The 20478-nt window shown below is 27.7% G+C and overlaps 1 protein-coding gene across 1 annotated transcript; it reads left to right on the plus strand.

The window, feature by feature from the left end:
- Positions 1-14938: 14938 nt before the first annotated feature.
- On the plus strand, positions 14939-17280 carry LOC126555843 (uncharacterized). Its single transcript, XM_050210745.1, has 5 exons — positions 14939-15418; positions 15646-15822; positions 15896-16012; positions 16556-16733; positions 17148-17280. Exons 1-5 carry the CDS (start codon positions 15273-15275, stop codon positions 17187-17189), a joined length of 660 nt encoding a protein of 219 aa, XP_050066702.1. The 5' UTR covers positions 14939-15272; the 3' UTR covers positions 17190-17280.
- Positions 17281-20478: the final 3198 nt, after the last annotated feature.

A 20478-nucleotide genomic window follows, 5' to 3' on the forward strand; every position in this document is an offset into this window, starting at 1 on the left:
ATAACTAATAGACTACTATTATTACTTATTAAACCTACAATGCATGTTTTTTAATATATTTTAATTTTTGTAATATTAAAATCATATTTATAATAGATATATCTGAAGGTACTTACATATGTGCTATAATTATAAAACAAAAAAAATTAAATATTCATGTAATTTTATTTTTATTGTGTAAATTAATAACGTAAAGTAACTTTTATTTTTGTACTTTTTTATTTAATTCAATATATAAATTTTAAATTAATAATTGACAATATTGTTTACGCGTATAATCATTGACGTTATTATTACTTTTATCTGTATTATATTATTGTATATATATATCTTATTCTCGCCGATATCTGGTCGATCGATGTTAAATAATATAATAAATACTTAGAAATTCAAAATAATTAAATCTTAATTTATAAATTAATTTTTTTTATATACAATATGTATATATATATTATTATTTTATACAGTCTATTAATTAATTATAATTAAGCAAAAGAAGGTAAATGTGCGCAAACGAGTTGTACCTTTATTATTTAAACCTAAAATATGTGTGCGCAAACGAGTTGTGATTTTGTGCGCAAACGTGTTGTAAAAAAGGTAAATGTGCGCAAACGAGTCGCACCCAATTTATAGTAGTTGTATAGAAAAATAATATTACACCTTTTTCCTACGAATTCTCGTGCGGCATGGTTTATTTTGATTACTATCGTAAATCTGAGAATTCAAATTTTGTTTCAAAAAATGCGATAACGGATTACACGACTAATGTTCGTTTACTTCTCATACATTAACAATACATTAACATACATAACCCAAAATGTTCGTGTAATATGAAAAGCCTAAGTACTACTCCTTAAAATATGGTATATGCTTCAGCTCCCTTAATCTAATTATTTGCTATTATTTATTATTATTTTCACCCCCCTGGGCGCCCGTCCCATATTATTGTATTTGTTTTTTTGCATTTTTGTATCCGTGTAATAGTACGGTGGTGTTGATTTGGTCCGTCATTTTAGTATAACATTATTGTTTTTATTTATATATATATCAGTGGTCACCCGTCCTTTGCAGGTCACATCGAATTTTAATATTATTATTGAGATATTGTCTGGTTATTATTTTTTATAGTCTTTTTTATCACCATCAAAGGCCAACTGTCATCCCCGTAGGAGCCTTGTGGTACAATGTCCTAACTCATTCTCCGATGGTTGCCGTTTAGGTATATTATTAAAATTATAAAATTTTAAATCCCATTACCTAGTATTTAATATGTATAGGATCCCTAAGCTAAAGCATATAATAGTTAATAGTTTACCAATACATTATTATAACTTAAAACTTAAATAATATTAATAAATATTGTGATACTTATACAAAAATTAATAAAGCAAATCTAGAATACTATTGTGTTCATTTAATTGATAATAATAATATAATCAACTTGAATAATTTGTTTAATTTAAAGTACTAAAAATTTAGAAAAATGTTTTCATTATTATCTAATTATTGTAATGATCATAAATAATATGAAAAAAAGAAGATATTTTAATATCCTTGGTGTCAATCCAACTCTTAGAGAAGATATATCATACGTCCAATCGTTCAGTTTCATGGAATTTAATTATGTATTGGATTTTAATTTTTACCTTGGTCAAGAAGAATTTTAATAGTAGGTATAATGTATATGCATTTTAATTTTATTTTGATGGATATTAAACGCTATTAGTATGCATGAATATAAAAAAAATTTATTTGATGTACCGTAAAAATAAAGAGTACCTATGCATACACTTAATACAATTAACTTCTTACTATATTTTAAAACATTTGTTGAGTAGAAGTTTATGACCTGTCTACTTTCAGAAGAAACAAAAAACAATTATGTAATTAATTGTATATAGGTTCCATAAAGTTAATAATATAATATTTCGTTATAAGTAATCGTAGGTATACCGTTTAAGTTTATAACACTGTAGTAAATACATTGCATAGTAATCTAATTCTTTATTCTTTAACCTAATCTTATCAAATTTCAGTTTTTATTTTCATCTTGTGATTTTTTGAAGGTCAGCCAAACGAATAGCCCCTTCTCTTTTGTTGACATATTCCAGATTCCTCACTGGAGCATTTGTTGGATGCGGTCCCAACTCCCAACTATATATACATGTTATAACTTATAAGACATATTTCACGTCCATCAATTATTTGTCTAATCGATATTTCACCGATATGATCAAATATATATTATACACGAAATAAAAAAACCGATTTTTTTCATAATTATCATCATATAAAAACTGGACTTAAACTGGATTTAAAGACACATAATCATCCCCGATATTAGAGTGTCTTTTTAATCATTACATTTTTTTTTATGTTAGGTATAGATATAATAGTAAAATAATTCAATACTTATTTATTAATTTAATATAAAAAAAATAAAAATATAATGTTTATTGGGTGGGGATTTTCAAACGAAATTCATGGTGGGTTAAAAATTAAAATATTTCTCTGCACCACTAGAAATTGAAGTCAATTTACGCAACCAGTGTATAGAACCGTAAAAACGTAGAAATGTAACCTAACTGTTCAATACTAAAATAAATGTACTATAAATAAATAAATACTAAAATTAACTTATTTGTTCTGAATAAAAAATTTATTTGGTATCAAGTATTTTATGTTAAATTTTATGATTCTTATAGTATAGTATTAGTTGTTGCCAGTAAACAGACTTAAGTCCAAAAACATTTTTATAAGCCGAGGTGTAAGCTGTAAGTTTATCAACATTGGCTTTAAAAGATAAGACTGCTACTTATCTAATATATATATTTAAATTTATTCTTGTCTTTGGATTATATACTCATAAAATAATATTCTGGTTTAAAAATTTAAAATTATAAATTGATAATAAGTACATAATAACATCAGTACTTGTTAAAATAATTTATAACCTAACCTATTAGTTTGAAATAGAAGAATGATCACCCTTTTTTTTATAAATTGGCGATATGTCATATAATATGTGTTCGGTGTACCGTTTCCCAAACAGAGGGAAATGTACCTGATTCTAGAGATTTGTTAAACAGAATATACAGGGGGTGTGTTAATATGAAACGACAGTTATACAACAGTTTTAGAGAAATATTATCCGGATCACATTAAAGATTTAAATTTAAAGTATCAAGTTCTTCAAAAATATCGGAGAGGGTAATATTAATGTTACTAAGAAGTAAAAGGAATATATGAATTAAGCGGTTTGAGGTTTGTAGGAGTATTGAGTATTGACGACAGTATTGTGGAGAGGTTGACTAATACATCTGAAAAATACCTCGCAAATAAATTGATCATACCTTGGCTATTTTCAATTTGAACATTATCAAGATGCATTATTTTTGGAAAGGTTTTTTTTGGTTTTTATCATTGAAAAAATTCCAAAAAATGTTTGGATTATATTTTATAGATTTTTGAATGTTACTTATATAAATAATCTGAATAATTTTTGCTCATAGTTATGCCTAAGCTTTTACTATTAAAATTTTATATTTTACTTCTATTTTATTTTTGTTTGTTGGTTGAATAATTATGTTTATATAATATTAAAGTACTTACCTATATTATTATTTACTTTATTATACACACACCAATTTCCCACATACAACATGTATGTTATATAAATAAACATCCGTGTGTTATATACTTATATACATATTATATTATAATTAACTATAGACCTTAAATTATATTTTAACAGACTATATTATTATATAGTATTGTATAATATTACCTAGTATTATCGTATTATCCCAAGGTTAATCACTACGCTGGACTGATAGAGACAACGAATATAATGTTGTGCTGACGCCTGCGACATCCACTCTTCAACGTGATACATAATGGGTTGATATATTTTTTATCAACGAGTGCCTACTCGTTGTTTTAACTACCTACGTCAATTCCCAGAAATCAATAATATTATCAGAAGCCAATGTATAATATTATATAAGCTACTTATATATAGTGGTATACGGACGACGACGCGCACCACGCACGACGTGATGTAAGTATAATAACCTTCTATTCTGCAAAATTAAAACAATAAAATATTATAGATCCTAATTTATCGAGTTAACTATAGTTTATAAGTATTACTTGGTATAATTGATATAATTGCATCGTTTACTTAATTAATTTATTAATTAACTGCAGTGATTCGATAAATGCGTGTGTGTGTGTGTGTGTGTGTGTGTGTGTGTGTGTGTGTGTGTGTGTGTGTGTGTGTGTGTGTGTGTGTGTGTGTGTGTGTGATTATTGTCAAGTTGGCACTCGAATATCGAGTATCGCAAAATTCTTCTTCATATACGCAAGTGGCAGGTCAATAAGTTTCAAAGTAAAGATCATACTCAATTACCTATACAGATAAAATGTATAATAGGAAATATATACCTATAATACATATTAATAATAATTATTTATTGTATATTATACGAACCTAACTATAATACAGGTTTTTTAAAAGCTTTTAAATGTATTGGACTATATTTTTTTTACACTATTTATAGTAAAAAAAAAATGCTTCAATCTCTAACCTCGGTCCTCGAGTGTAGTTCTATTAACTTGTAGAAAATTAAAACTAGTCGGTAGTCGGTATACTTTGTGTGTGTGTGTGATCTGGAATATAAATTCAGGCAGAGAAAATTTTTATTAGACGTATTAAAATATTTTTTTTGTACAAATAGAAATTAAAAAATTAAAAACTATTTAATTATTAAAAAAAAAATAATTTAATACAGCCATAATTCCAATGAGAAACGCCAATTTGTCAGGCCACAGGGAACCTCCCTGTATACCGGTGGGCCAAACCGTCTCTGTTATTATAGGTTGATATACATCGCATATTCCATATACCTATACTATTATTAGTTATTAACTGTAACTTAAAAGTCATTACAGCATACCGTAAATTATAGTGTAAATAGACTCATGGTATAATTAGTTTAAAATTAATCTAAACATTATGAAAATTACATTAAGTATGTATAAAAAAATAATACCTAATATATGTAATGGGAAAAAATTTCAAGTCCCTACATACAATTGCACACATTTTTTCATTACTTCAAAATTAAATAAGAACCTAAAAGCAAAAACATTATTTTTCATTAAAAAATGGATGCATAATTTCATAAAAATTTTAACTTTAAAAGCTTATAAACAATATTATGGCAATGCGTACAATACCTATATACCGTATACCTAAACCTTTTATCATATTTTTTTTCTTAGTTTCTCCCAATTACTTTGAAAAATACGAAATTTTTTCACATTCGATCTGCCAAAGTAGGTATAATTTTTTTCAGAAATCAGACTTAAAGTTTAAAATTAAAGCATTTTTTACTATTTTAAAGGTGACATCAGGATCAGATACGCAAACACAAAGTTATATAGAATATATAGAATATATACAATAAGCACTGTAAAAATTCGTTTTAATATTTATCTATATGGACTATTATTATTATTATTATTATTATTATGATTGTTTGCCACTTGAAATTATGTTTTTTGTTAATACTAAGAGGAAACGAAAAAAACATGAATTGCTACCCTACTAAGTATATAGTTAGAGTTTATTGTTAAATACTAATGTGTTAAATTTTCTAATCTATTTTGATTCAATTTTTTTTCCTTATACGCACCGGATCGGAAATAAAAAGAGCGATAATGTTTATTCGGCAACATTAACATAATTATAAATGTTTTCGTATGCAACTGTAAATAATTATTATTGCATTTTAATATTATTATTTTCATTATATTTCTTTTTATTTATGTGTATTAATAAAAACTTTTTTTACGATTAATATTTATTTAAGACTAGTTAACCCGACACACGTTGTCTATTGTCTTAATTATGAATATTGAATTCGAATTGGTATAATAATAATAATACAATGTTTATTATTCTAATGCTTTATGATATACAACATTCTTAGTTTTTTTTTTCTTGCGTGTATATAAATAGTTTAGTTGGTATTCCAACCAACTTGACACGGGAACAGGCGACATATAACTGGTCATGTGAAAAACATGATGGATTTTCAAGATGGATGCGACAAACACTTATCGACTGCCGACTGCCCTTGTGATTTATTTATCGACATTGCAAATGCTAACGGCATTGGAAATTGCAACCGTTTAAAGTCGAATGGCATGTCGTTCGGAATCAAAGGAATCCGTGGAATCAAAACGTCATCGCTCTCTAGTCTTCGCCTTTGTACACCCCTTTCAAATTGTGACTTCGATGACGTTGTTGGTTAAACGCAACTTTTTTCGAATTTTTTTTCTCAGAATTGTTCCAAATACCTTCCTAAGTGTCACCACGTTGCCCGATTTTCGATTTTAAATGATTGAAATCGGTAAAAAAATTTTTTAAAAATTAACATAAAATAAGCCAGATTGTTTTACCAACTATATAAAAACCACGAAATGTCACATTATTGTATCTTATCCACCGTAGTAAAAAAAATTTATATAACTTTGAAACTTAAGGGTTAGAAATTATAAACTTTCGTACGCATTTCGCAGAGTCCGCAAACCACCACAGGTGGATTGCTTACCGGATATAGGTATAATATACTGCTCGCATAATCATAAGTCTCACGGGCAACGTCAAGCGGAATAACTGTAATATAATCTGACTAATTCACTGACTGATAAATGTAGAGCCTGAACAATGATAGATCGAGGCTTGCAATTTACACGGTACATTCGTACCACAAATTTAGTGTGCTATAAGAATGCATTCTACAAAATTCACATTTTAAAGTGGCGCTTACACAATTTTGTTGAGATTCAAAATGGTCAATGAAAATGTCTTAGTTTTGAATAACGTTAAAACGAATATTAAATAACAAATTAATCAAAGTTCGAATCATATTATAGAATTGGAATTTTTAACGGGAAACGAAGTGCACCGAGTCAGCTAGTTATTATAATAATTTGTTTCGCACTATTATTGCCAAGAAAATAAATAATAAAAAACAGCGGCGGTGGATGTGGATTGTATTTCCTGGATACGCCGGGAGGCACAGGCAAAACTTTTCTTATTTTTTTTAGCGATCAATGAATAAACACAATGCATCACATTACCAACAAATTGAGATGTATAAGAGATAGGATTTTTAACGGGCTACGATGTGCACGGATTCAGGTAAAGTATTATAAAAATGTTTATGTTTAAATTTTTGTCTCAGAAATAATCGTGCATTTTCTCACTCATTTATAATATTATTATACGGACAGATAATCTAATAATATTATTATTTATCTATACATAACCAACGTGAAAACATTAAATTATTCGTTTGATAATGTCTAACGGGATTTGTATACAATTTTATAACAGCATTATTATAAAACGATTAATTTTGTAATTTTATAAAAACTCTCGACCAGCGTCAAACCGGCCGCATATTCATTAATCATTATATGGACGTGTCGAATACGTCAGATGATCTCTGAGCAGTCTGAGCCCAGAGCTAGTTCGGTTAATCGTAATAAAATGCCGTCTGAGAACTTGGCGCTTTCACATAACTTGCGATATACATGATTTATCCCTTTAACCTTCGAAGAGTTTTTTACAGTCATTTTCGGCCGTCTTTGTACAAGTGACCTCGCCATGAATGCAAAGTGTATACGTGTCATTGCCGATTTCCTAAATCACATGTCTGACAGGGAACTATACATTACAACCAGACTGAAGGAATTGTATATGTTATACACTATACAGCATTATTTTTGCGCGTTTTGGTTAAGTGGTACTTGCTAGTATCCCGAATTAAGGTCCAAAATGCTAAAAAAATTCTGCACCTCGCATTTGACGTATCAACGTATTGAGGTCCGGCATCGGTTAGTGCGAGCCGTCTTTCTTTTTTGCTAAGACGACGGGTGCAGCCCACGGGGAGGTGCTTTGTTCTACGAGTCCTTGTTGTTCCATAGGTATCCCGTATCATGGTGTCTATTTTGACCTGTTTTGCGTGCGGATAGGGATATAGTTTGAGCACTATTGGTGTGCGGTTCTTAAAGATAGGATGTCGTATTCGATTAATCTGGTGCGATCTACCCTACCGCTGAATACGTCCGGATAGTTGCAAACTATTTCGGTTATTTTCACGCGTGTGTGTGGGTCACCATGTATTGCCAAATTATCGATGTGTGGGGTCAGTTTTCCGGCCTTTCCAGCACACCGTTGTCCTCCTATGTGTATACCTAAGTGTATCGTGCTCGTTGTGTAATCCCAGGTGACTTCGTTGTGTATGAGAAAGTCGTGTCCTAGGAGCATGTCGTAGTGTAAGGTGTCCAATTGTAGCTCGGTCATACGTCGGAAGCAAAGAGACATCGTGCTTTCACGCGCGATCAGTGCCGGAGCCTTCTCCGGGCCAATTTTTGCGAGTACGACGCGGAGTAGGGAACGCGATCGCTGCGTTGCGCCAATAAAAACGTATATAAAATTCACAATGGTCGTATACAATTAGTAAAAACATAAAAACGAATATAATTCAAATAGTTGTTAACGAATATAAAATAAAAGGTAGAATTCATGTGACGAAAATGGTAACATATAATAATAATAATAATAATATAAGAACATTAATATAATCTCCATGAAAAAAAATTTGTATCGATACCGGATTTTTGCATCAATATGATAAAATTTCGAATCAAAAGTATCGATATTTATCATATCGAAAACATGGAAACGTCCTTAATCTACGGAAGCGTAGTAAGTAGTGCCACTTAGAAAAAAATATTTGAAATAATTTCGACTTATCAACTCAGTATTTCAAATTAAAAACTCAAAATGTTGACTTCCAAATTCAAAATTTCGACTTGGCAACTCGAAATTTCGATTTAACAACTCGATATTTTTGAATATAAGTTTTTAAATATTTTGGTTAAGTTGTTAGGTTAACTGTTATTTATCTTTCCCGATTACCACGGCTATGGATACTATATTTATAGCCGCGCATAAAACCATCAAAATAATTAAATGTTGTATTATCATTTGTATTCCGTTCGTCCTAATTAATTTGTTATCAATATTAACTTATTAATTATATTTCCCTGGTCAAAATGATTTTAGATATTTTAGCAGTTAATTAGTTTAACTATAGTTTAAGGTATCTTATAAATAATAAATCGTACTTGTCGGTGAGACTTTAACTATTATAATACACGTACCTTACAATGGTGTGAATAAGTCATGATATCAATAGTTTAAAATTAATCCATGCATCATTGTGTATTATAATGAATCTAGGAAAAAAAGCCCCATACCAACTAAATACATAATTCTTGTTTATTATGATTCATATAATTAATTATAATCATAATATAATCATTAAATTATTTCATTTTTCTATGTAACACACCTTAACACATCCAAAACCAATTATTTTTCATTAATAAATTATTTAATTATATTATTATGCATCTAATTTATTATACTAGGTAATACATTCATTTTATTATTTTTATTTTATTTTTTAGGTAACTATAAAAAAAAATACATCTAGTATATGCTACTTAGATACTAAACAATAACTAATTATATCACAGATAAAAATCACAAAATATAAACTATAAATCAAAATATAGGTACATAATAAATAGTTCAATAATATTCCTTAACATATATTACTCTTATTATAAAATATACAAGTACAAGTAATAGCTGCAATCTGCATTTTACATTGTCATTTGTATATAATTTAAAAAACATTGTAAGGTAAAAAAAAATAGTAGTATTGCTTTCTAATGTTGCGGCTAACAGCCTTAAGAAAATCTAATAAACTTATACCATTATTTTTAATTTGCATGACGTATAAATTTTTTAAGCGATTTTCGGTTTATTGTTTTGTACTTCGTGACAATTACTTTTAATCCTATATACTTTTATCTTTTATATTTCAAATGTATATTTATACCTATATAGTCTAAAATATTTGATGTATTATTTTATTAAATATTATTATGAATTAGGTATGATATAAAAGTATATAAAAATTATTAAACGAATATTAAATATTATATACAAAAAACGTTTTACATTAGTAATTATATTGAAATATAGATAAGTATATTGTTTAAAAATTTAAAATTATAATGTATGTTTTATTAAAATAAGAAATACACAATTAAAATATGTACTACTCTATTACAATTAAATATGAAGCATACCATATTTTAAGGAGTAGTATTTAGGCTTTTCATATTACACGAACATTTTGGGTTATGTATGTTAATGTATTGTTAATGTATGAGAAGTAAACGAACATTAGTCGTGTAATCCGTTATCGCATTTTTTGAAACAAAATTTGAATTCTCAGATTTACGATAGTAATCAAAATAAACCATGCCGCACAAGAATTCGTCGGAAAAAAGGTGTAATATTATTTTTCTATACAACTACTATAAATTATCAATATTTATTCATAATAACGTCGCGTCAGACGTCGTACCCGCATCATAGAAAACTTAATTTACATAAAATAAAAATTAGTAACCATTGATAACTATATTACTTTGCTGTATTTATTATTATTATTGATCACAAATCATTTAACAAACAAGTAACAACAATAATAATAATATAAAAACGAACTGAATAGGTACTCATAATTCGTATTATAATTGTTGGCTCGCATTTGGCTTTCTCCACAATTGGAGTTAAATGCCTTAACGGCCTGGAGATAGGCAACACAATATAAGGCACTACCCACAACCCACCTCAGCGCATTCAGACGATAAATAATAATATATTAAAGATAGTTGGTGGCAGTTAATTTATTACAGTAAATAATATCAATAATGTAATAATGTAATCAAAGTAGGAACATCAGTTTAAATAAATAAATATATTATAAAATAAAACAATTTGCACCTGTTTAGCAATACAATAAAAAGATGCAATATCAGTGATATAATAAAAAAAAGGAAGACCTGAATGGCTATAAAAATATGCACTAATATAATATACTATAATAAATTAATACCCGTCGGTCATACACACACAAATTTTTGGTCGACCAATACTCACATAACAGTTGAGACACACACCTGGTTTTACACCCACGCTACCGCTCCAAGGCCTGTAGGTATATCAAATAGGTAACAATAAAAACAAATTGACCTTGCGTACGTGCGAATGTGTGCCGACAACTGTTCACGAAGACTTCACAACAGTGAAACACTGAATGCAGCCGGGACAGGATCTCTAGTTTACATTACTGTCCCCGCGAGCAACGAGGTACACCAAAACACGTTGAATCACTACACAAATCGCTGGTAATTTTGACCACCCTAAACTGGGGACAAGCAAATTAATGGTGGCAATAAAATTTCAGAGAACGATAATTACCAGACGACGAATTCACAAAATCACAACAACGTGGTTTGGGACGACTGCAACCAGAACATAAATATGGTAATTATTGACAAAGCTGACTGGGGTACTGGACAGCGGACAAAAGAGAAGTGAACATGTAACGGACGAGAGCAAACGAAAGAACAAAATGAATGTTCTTTCAGTGTCACCACACTAAACAATAAACAATGGAAAAACTAAGAACTTTGTGACACTGAAAGCATGACTAAATGAAAAACAACTTAAAGTTTTGAACATAACCGATATTATAAGAAAACACTGATAATGATTCCACAGCTAGCCGGTCGCACACGAAAGCCTGATAAGACTCCGCCGACAAGGCTGCAACCATGGTTGAAATTTACAGCGCATCTCTTTTTTCCCATTGTAATGATTAATTACTTTACAAAATAAAGAATAAATATGGTGAACAATATAAGTATTAAGAATCTAAACACTACACTTCACTCGGATGAAAAATCCAAAAGAAAATATTATAATATAAAGACAAGACAAGTATTATATATTCTAGTATAATGTTTAAAATAATTCAAACTGCAGATCCAAATAATACATTTGAACTGTTAAATAAAATAACGCCAATATAACTTAATATTCTATTTTTATTATAAATATTACAATCAGAAAATTCTTAGAAATAAGATATTTTAAAATGTATTCAAAAATAAACACATTACTTAGTATAAAGTACACAAGTTATACTAAATATAAAATTTATATATTTGATATATTTTGAATGTGTAGGACGTAGGTAGTGAAGACATTCAAGGAATATAATTACAATATTAATATAATATTATTACAGAGCGTATACAGAGCCATATTTCACACTAGGGTGCGGGTTTATTATTTATAATATTACTATATAGACAGTGTATATCTTTGTTTATATATACTGTATATTTCAAGTTTCAATTATGCTGAGCAGTAATTAATACAATTTTTTCACAACATAGTTTACGTAAAAAAATAATAATTTTGACAAATTCAAAATTACCGCGCATATATACTTGATTATGATTGGCTCTCTTTACGCTGCCATTTTTATTATTATCATCAAATATTTGATAGAGAAGGAGTTTATATGCAATAACCTTGTATATTTCTATCATGGCCGTAACTGTGGAACGCACCGTTACGTGCATATGAAAATGATAACATAAAACAACGCATAATAGAAAACGAAAAAATTGCCATATTGGTGTGAACAATAATGATAATTTATTTTTTATATACTTATATAATTAATTAATTCCTTCAGCAAGTATTTGAGGTAACATGTTTGCTAAATAAAATGTTTCTAATTTCATTTTCATTTTGTTTTCCCAAAAACTGTCGTCACGTTTTATTTTTTCCATCATTAAACCTATATAAATATGTATAATAAATTATAAACCATAATAAGTATACACAAAATATTGGTACCCACAAAGCTTTAGGCGTCCAAATACACAAATAGCAATATAATTTATTTGAAATGTGCAATTGCTCTTGTACTTGGTAGGTAATAGTAGTTGTGATTACGTTTGAGATGCAGCTGTCCATTTTTTATTTCACAACATTTCATTTTTTTTCTAAATATTCCATCTTCTGGACTAATACTTTTCGCTAATGCTGGACACTTAATTTCAACTAAAGTATTATTGTCCACGCGCATGCACGAGTCAATAAACACGGAGAAAATATTTTTGCTCCGGTTGTAGGGCAGAAATTTGATGCAAACAGTACCAAAAAAGAAATAAAAATTCACCTAGTTTCGATTGACTTATATTAATTTTGATAACATGATTGAATTCGTCAGTCTATTTTCTAGGTTTGCTCGGAAATAGATTTACGACTTTATTTTTAGTTAATGTAATATGATGCATAATAAGTTTATATTTGTTTCAAAAAAACCTATACTTGACTTAGTTGTAGATAGCGACAAAATGAAAAATATAAGATTGCACTTCCGAGCAAACTTAGAAAAGAGGAAGACAAACCAAAATAAGTTTTCAAAATTTAAATTGAATCTCTAGAAGTATGTTTAATTTTCTTTCGCTTATTGAGCTAAATTTATGAAAAAAAAAAATGGTTTCTCCAGCCCCCTTAATGATTATAATTAATAGTCCACTAAATCATAAATACTCATTTATTTGCGGTGGTGTACTTTTTATCTGGGTAATCATTGATTACTAATCAATGATTACCTAATTATTAAATAATTATGTATCAGGTTAAATTATTATTAATTTTCAGTATAAATATTCGGTAAAATACGATTGAGAACGGTACCATTGAGAACGTTATTTTTGGTATCTATTATATATTATTAAATTATTTAAAAAAAAATTGTGCCTATGTATTCTTATAATTTTTTAATCACTATAATGATCTGTAAGAAATATAATAATGCCAGCCGCAAGCTATTAAAATAAAAAATGTCTGTTTACGCTAATTGATAAGACTAAAATGTTAAGCCCCCACGGATGTGAAAAAATATATTTATTTTTAAAAACATAAATTTAATGTTCTGGCCTAACAGTTATAATTGTGTTTGGCAATATTTATTGGCTGAATGGGCGTTTGTCGGTTTTTTATTATTATTATTATATCGTGCGTGCATAGCAACGGCCACCTACTGATTTATGTATTCTACACTTTTGTAACAGTATTGTTACTACTGTTAAGATTTGAATGATCAGAAAATTTCAATATTCTAGTTCGAATTTTATTTAATGTCCATTGAATAGATATTGAAACTCTGCAAGTCGATACCAGAAACAAATGCATAATATACAGGTAAATTGATTTTATTGAAAAAACCTACAAAAACATTAATTGGTTTACATAATATTGTTTAGGTAAAACAATTAAATGTCGACAAACGTTTTCTAACTATTAGTTTTTAATATTTAAATCTAATTTAAAGATTAATACTATAATAATTGCATATTACTACTTATCGAGGAAATAAAATAAGTGAATTTTGTTATAATATTTAATAAAGGAAATTGCATTTTTAAGAATATCAATTATCATTTTACAATTTGTTATATATTTGTCTAAATTTTCTCAGTCTTAAAAAGCTACCTATAGTAAATAATATTTTATTTTCATAACCTATTGTTCGTTTTAAATAAAATAGTTTGAATAACTTTACTTCGAAATCCAGTACTTATATAAATATATTAGACTAAAATATCATAATTTTTTTCAAAAATATATTCTCTGGTACTGGCCAGTTTTAGTAATTTATATTTTTAATATTATATTCATAGATTCAAATACTGTATATATTTAATATTTTGTATGTTTAATAACACTATTTATTATGGCTGATGTTACAAGATATAATGTATAATGGCTATTATCATGGTTATTTTTTATTAATTATGTTGAATTTAAATTCTAATAAATAATCATGTATATAAATTGCACAATTGTACAGTTATTTAGTTTGTCTTATTATTAAATATTCTTTAATCTTGTAATCCTCCTCCCACGGGACCCACCTTGTCGTGGTGGAGGAGCTTGCGGGCCTTTAACTAGGTCTTACCAAGCGGTCCCAACCTCGGTACTGACCTTAAGTGGTTGGTATCGGAGCTTCCTCTGGTCTTGGCTGGCTGGAGGTGGCAGGTCGGAGGCAACCTACTCGTGATGAGCAAATGCCCTAAGGGAAGGAAAACCCTGACAAAAAACCCCTCAACTCCCAACTCCGTCTGTGGTCACTTGGCACGGAGGTAGTTTCGTGTCAACGAGGATCCTGCAGATACCTGGCGCCCTCTGCAGTACACAGCCTTCCCCGTGGTACGCTGCTCTGCCACGGGGTGACCACCCCTTCATGCCCACTTGTGGGAACTATATGGAAACTAAAAAGAAACCAAGACCACCAATAACTGGCCAATTGGTGGACGGGAGCCAACCCGTTAAATTGGACGGCCTGGCAGACGCCGTAAAGTCTGCGACGAAGGATCAAATTTCTAATCGGTAATTTTTTAAATAAAACTAAAACTAGTGCATTATATTAATCAATAATATTTTTTAATTTAAATTCACGTTAATATTTTGTAAGACAATTAAACAACTTAGACTCTCTAGAGAATAACATAAAATAATACACATTTTAATGACAATACTGACGAATCGCAGTACTTTTTTAAATTTATATTGCTTACAATAAAAGTTAAGAAATCTGTCTGTTAATTTCAATATAGTCCTCAACCTGCTCAATCGTCTATCAACAATCAGACCAATTTCGTAAACAAGCCGAATTATTCATCTCGCGCCGGTAAAATGGTCAAAGTGTTGTATGGACGCGACTACAGCCACTACGGCCTAACCAGAAATAATAATGTTACACTGTTATGCACGTACTTCGCGACTAATAAAAGGTACATATTTTTATACCTTAGAAATGCATCAATTTTGAAGTTTTAAATTTGACATATTATTATGTTTTTATAGGGATCGTAGATTCCCTAATAGATTCAAACCAAATCAAAATGAAACCTCGAGTAATGACTTCCATTCAGATAAACGTAAATTATGTACTACACCTATTAAAAATGAACAGATTAATACGTAAGTAATATTATTAGTTTCTTTTAAAAATTCATTAAACCAGCATTATAAATTTTGAAAATATGCTAAAATTATTGCATCATAATATAAAAATTAATACTTTTTCAAACAAGAATTTTCAATTCAACATTTTAATATATTAATTATTTATATAAATATATACACCAAGGAATAAGGATGGCAAACTTTTTGAACACTACGTGCCAAAAGTTTTTTCATTTCTAGAGTGTCATTTTGAAAAATATTATATAATTTATATTAAATAAACAATATATGATCAAAATATTTTTATCTATTATACATTTATATAATATTAATTTTTCGCGTGCCACCTCGGGAACGCGTGCCATGGATTTACTATTCCATCCCTGACGCATATGGACAATGATTATTGTTTACTCTATGCTATTAATTACTTATTACAAATAAATATGCTAATAATCAAAAATGTATAAATTCTCACTGATTATATTAAATTATTATACATATTGTACTATTATATAATTATAAATTTATTAATACAGGTTTTTTTTTTTGTTACAGACAATCATATGATAAAAGCTCAAATAAAATGAATGCGGTTCTTGAAGGTCTAGGTTTTGTGTGTAATAATGATAAAATATATACAGATCGTGCATCACAAATACACTGTTATAATGTTAATAAACAATATAATACCGGATACGGCAAAAAAACTTATACTTCACCTGCAAAGTCAAAAGTAAATATATTTTTACTTATTTAATAAAATATTTAAGTGACTAGAGAAAACATAATTTCAGATTAATCGCAAGTTTCAAATTAATTATGAATAAAATATTTAGATTAGTGATAGAAGAATTAAGAGTAATAGGTGTTAAATACTTTTTAACTAAATTAAAGCAATTTTAATTAAAATAAAAAACTAATAGTATAAGACAAAACTAATATTTTTAAATTTGAGTCATTTAGTTATGCAGCTTGTTTATGTTAATACTACATTTATAAGTTTATAGTTTATCTGATGTAATGTTTTAAATAATAAACCATAATGCAATAGTATCTTATCAATATTATTATAACTGTAACATTTATTTTTAAATTTAAACATATTTTTAACTAACAATAATTTTAAACATTATTTGTTATATTTTAGATTCCAGTTCTTCAAAAACCTTTCGCTAAAGTAGTGATCTAACATAATATAATCAATGGGAAGCTGAATTCTATTACAGCATTCTTTGGAGATTTTTACTGGAATACCTAGTAACTGATAGTTAGGTTTTATTTTTTTTAATAATTAATTTGTTTTTTTTTTTTTTGTTCAAAATTATTACCTTTTATTTCTGAATTTTATTTTTTATTTTTTATCGTTTATTTTATTATATAAAAAGAAAAAAAATGATAAAAGTTTTTATTTTATAATTAAGTTATATAACTATGTTTAAATTGTATGTTTATGTTTTATTTATCAATACGTTTTCGAAATTTTGTAATTCTTTATATATTATATTATGTATAATATCATAAGCCAGTTGGCTACTCCATTTTTTTTTTTTGGATAATTTAGTTTTTTTTTTTTTTGCTGTTGAAATTTATAATATTTTATTTCTTATTTTTATTTTTTATTGTGTAGGTATTCAAATATATAAGGAAAGAAGAAATTTACAAATTTTTTATATAATTAATTTTTAATTTTTTCCGTTCAAATTTGTAATATTTTATTTCTGATTTTAATTTTAGACCCTGAACGAAGTGATGAATGTATTGATTTTTTATTGTGTATTTTAGTATTTAAGGAGAAAAAAATGTTAACATGTTAAACATATAACGAGTTTATACTCAGTAATATTAAATTGAATAAAATAAAACAGATATATTGTATGAATTAAGTGTACATTTTTATTATACTAAGATTTATCTGAGTTTAGATAACTTTAATTTAAAAATGTGTGGTTTTGCAGGGGTGATATTATTTTGATTTTTTAATACACACTGCACATTAGTGCAGAGCACAATAGTCTATAAGACATATGATGTTATACGAAAATAGATCGAGTTATTCAGTTGTTCTATTTCCTTTTGTACGGGCACCTATAAATGCATAAACATAGTTGAATGTATTAATATTTACAATAAGAATAATCAAATCCAGTATCCACTCTGTTCATTTTCTAGTGTGCGACTTAGAGTTTGCTCACATAAAATTATACATATTGTTTAGAATAGTCCAGACGACAAACCACACACTGATTCAAATACAAATCAAAGGAATAAAATCGATGAGATTCGAATACCTATATAACTGAAACTCCAATATATGGCTTAAAAAGATATGAAACTGAAGTAGGTAAATAACTTATAGATTGAAAAAAAACAAAATATATTCAAATTATAACTATATGTAATTAATGTAATTGTAGTCGATGATAATATAGGAGTAACCTATATAATCGACCTTAATCTATACATATTATGTAAGTTAAATTTGAGTTTAAACTAAGATTTATTTCCATTATGAAAGTATTTAAAAAATATTACTCTCTGTGTTTCCAAAATAGAATAAGTCTGTTTAGACAGGTTGAAATACCTTTCATTTCTCCGAGACTTTATTAAAAGTGGTGTCTACGCGGGCTAGAGTGTGGTGTAATATTTTATATCTGCAATCTAAGTTCCTATTACATTTAAAATGTTTATTATTGTTATTGCTTTTAAGGTATGTTATGCTCAAGATTCAAAAATTTATGAGTATGATGAAAAGTATGATAATTTTTTCCTATATTTTATTTAATACGTCTATACGATTGACCATACACTCTACGGGAAGGGGGTTATTTATAATTAGGTAATATTATTAATAACATTTAACATTATTTTCTATTTGTGTTTTTTATTCCAAAAACAATACAATATGTCTTGCAATATTTAAAGGTTACACAGATAATAACAGATTTAATAAAATAAAAGTTAGTTTATGTTGAGCTCATATATTTTTCTTATTGTGTATTGACACTAGTATCATTAAAATATTACAGCTTTTAAGTGCAAAAATTATTATTAAAACACAGCATTTACACAGTCAAGGCATAATTTACAGGTATAACTTTTCTCCAGTAACATATTATTGATATGAATGTATTGATTTTACAATGGTTTTAGATTCTGAACGAAGTGATGAATGTATTGATTTTACAATGATGTGTGTTTTTTTTTTTTTTTGTGTCTGTGTACAGCATAACTAGTCGAAATAATGTTCCAATTTCAAACTATGGGGGTGGTTTCCGATGTAAAAGTGAATATCCTTGGTGCATTATAGAGGTAAAAAGTTAACATTTTCCAACAGTTTTCAAAAAAATCGAGAAAAACAAAAAAAAAAAAGTCGGCAAGTGGGTACCGCTCTGCTGTACATTAGAGGGTGGGGTGGACCTCGGACTGGGGTAGATTAAATTTGAATGCAATGATAGGTATCATTGTATACGAAAAACGATTCTGAACGGAGATGATTTGTCAGTCTAGAATATATTATAATTAAATATTGTCATATATTCTATTTTGAAACAAATATTCCGATTTCATAAAAATTTAAAACTCAAACGCTCAAAACATTTTTCCTATAATGACACTTAAAATTTTCTCTATAGCTTTTTGAAGCAAAACTTATGGAAAACTTAGTGTTGAATTTTTTAACGTTAGATATAAATACAAACAATTTTATGAATTTTGAACTACAAAATAATTTGCAAATATTCATGATTTTGACGAATTTTTGTCAAAATTTGAACTTCAAATGCTAATAAAAAAAAATTGTGCCTATGTATTCTTATAATTTTTTAATCACTATAAGAATAACATATGAGGAACTATGTATAAAATTTTCAAGTATTTTGATAGGGCCAAAAAAATTTTATCAACACTTCAAAAAAATTTTTTCAGAAAAATTGAAAATTTCAGTTGTCTATAAATAGCTCAAACAAATTCAAAATATTTTAAAAATTAAATCACGTAAATAAAATGCCAATTTAAATAACTGGTAAAATTTTCAAGTATCTACGACTTATACTTTTTGAATAATAACAAATATCAAAAATCGTTTGACGCTAAACCGTAATAAATTACGTAATAAATTGCCGTTTTTCCGTCATTTTTTTTTTGTTTTTCTCGATTTTTTTGAAAAGTGTTGGAAAATGTTAACTTTTTACCTCTATAATGCACCAAGGATATTCAATTTTACATCGGAAACCACCCCCATTGTTTGAAATTGGAGCATTATTTCGACTAGTTATGCTGTACACAGACACAAAAAAAAAAAAAAAAAACAAAAAAAAAAACATACATCATTGAAAAATCAATACATTCTTCACTCCGTTCAGAATCTAAAATGACGGAAAAACGGCAATTTTTACGCAAAACCAGTTTTCGACCAAATCGATTTTTTTTTATGGTTGTAATTCAAAAACTAATCACTGAAAATACTTGAAATTTTCACC

This window comes from Aphis gossypii, chromosome 1 (assembly GCF_020184175.1).
Source record: "Aphis gossypii isolate Hap1 chromosome 1, ASM2018417v2, whole genome shotgun sequence".
Classification (NCBI taxonomy): domain Eukaryota; kingdom Metazoa; phylum Arthropoda; class Insecta; order Hemiptera; family Aphididae; genus Aphis; species Aphis gossypii.

Excerpts from the sequence above, each read along its gene's own strand:
- LOC126555843 (XM_050210745.1), top strand. The coding sequence starts at position 15,273 with ATGCCCACTTGTGGGAACTATATGGAAACTAAAAAGAAACCAAGACCA. Across the intron at positions 15,823-15,895 it reads TACTTCGCGACTAATAAAAG|GGATCGTAGATTCCCTAATA; the intron begins GTACATATTTTT and ends ATGTTTTTATAG. Across the intron at positions 16,734-17,147 it reads CTTCACCTGCAAAGTCAAAA|ATTCCAGTTCTTCAAAAACC; the intron begins GTAAATATATTT and ends GTTATATTTTAG.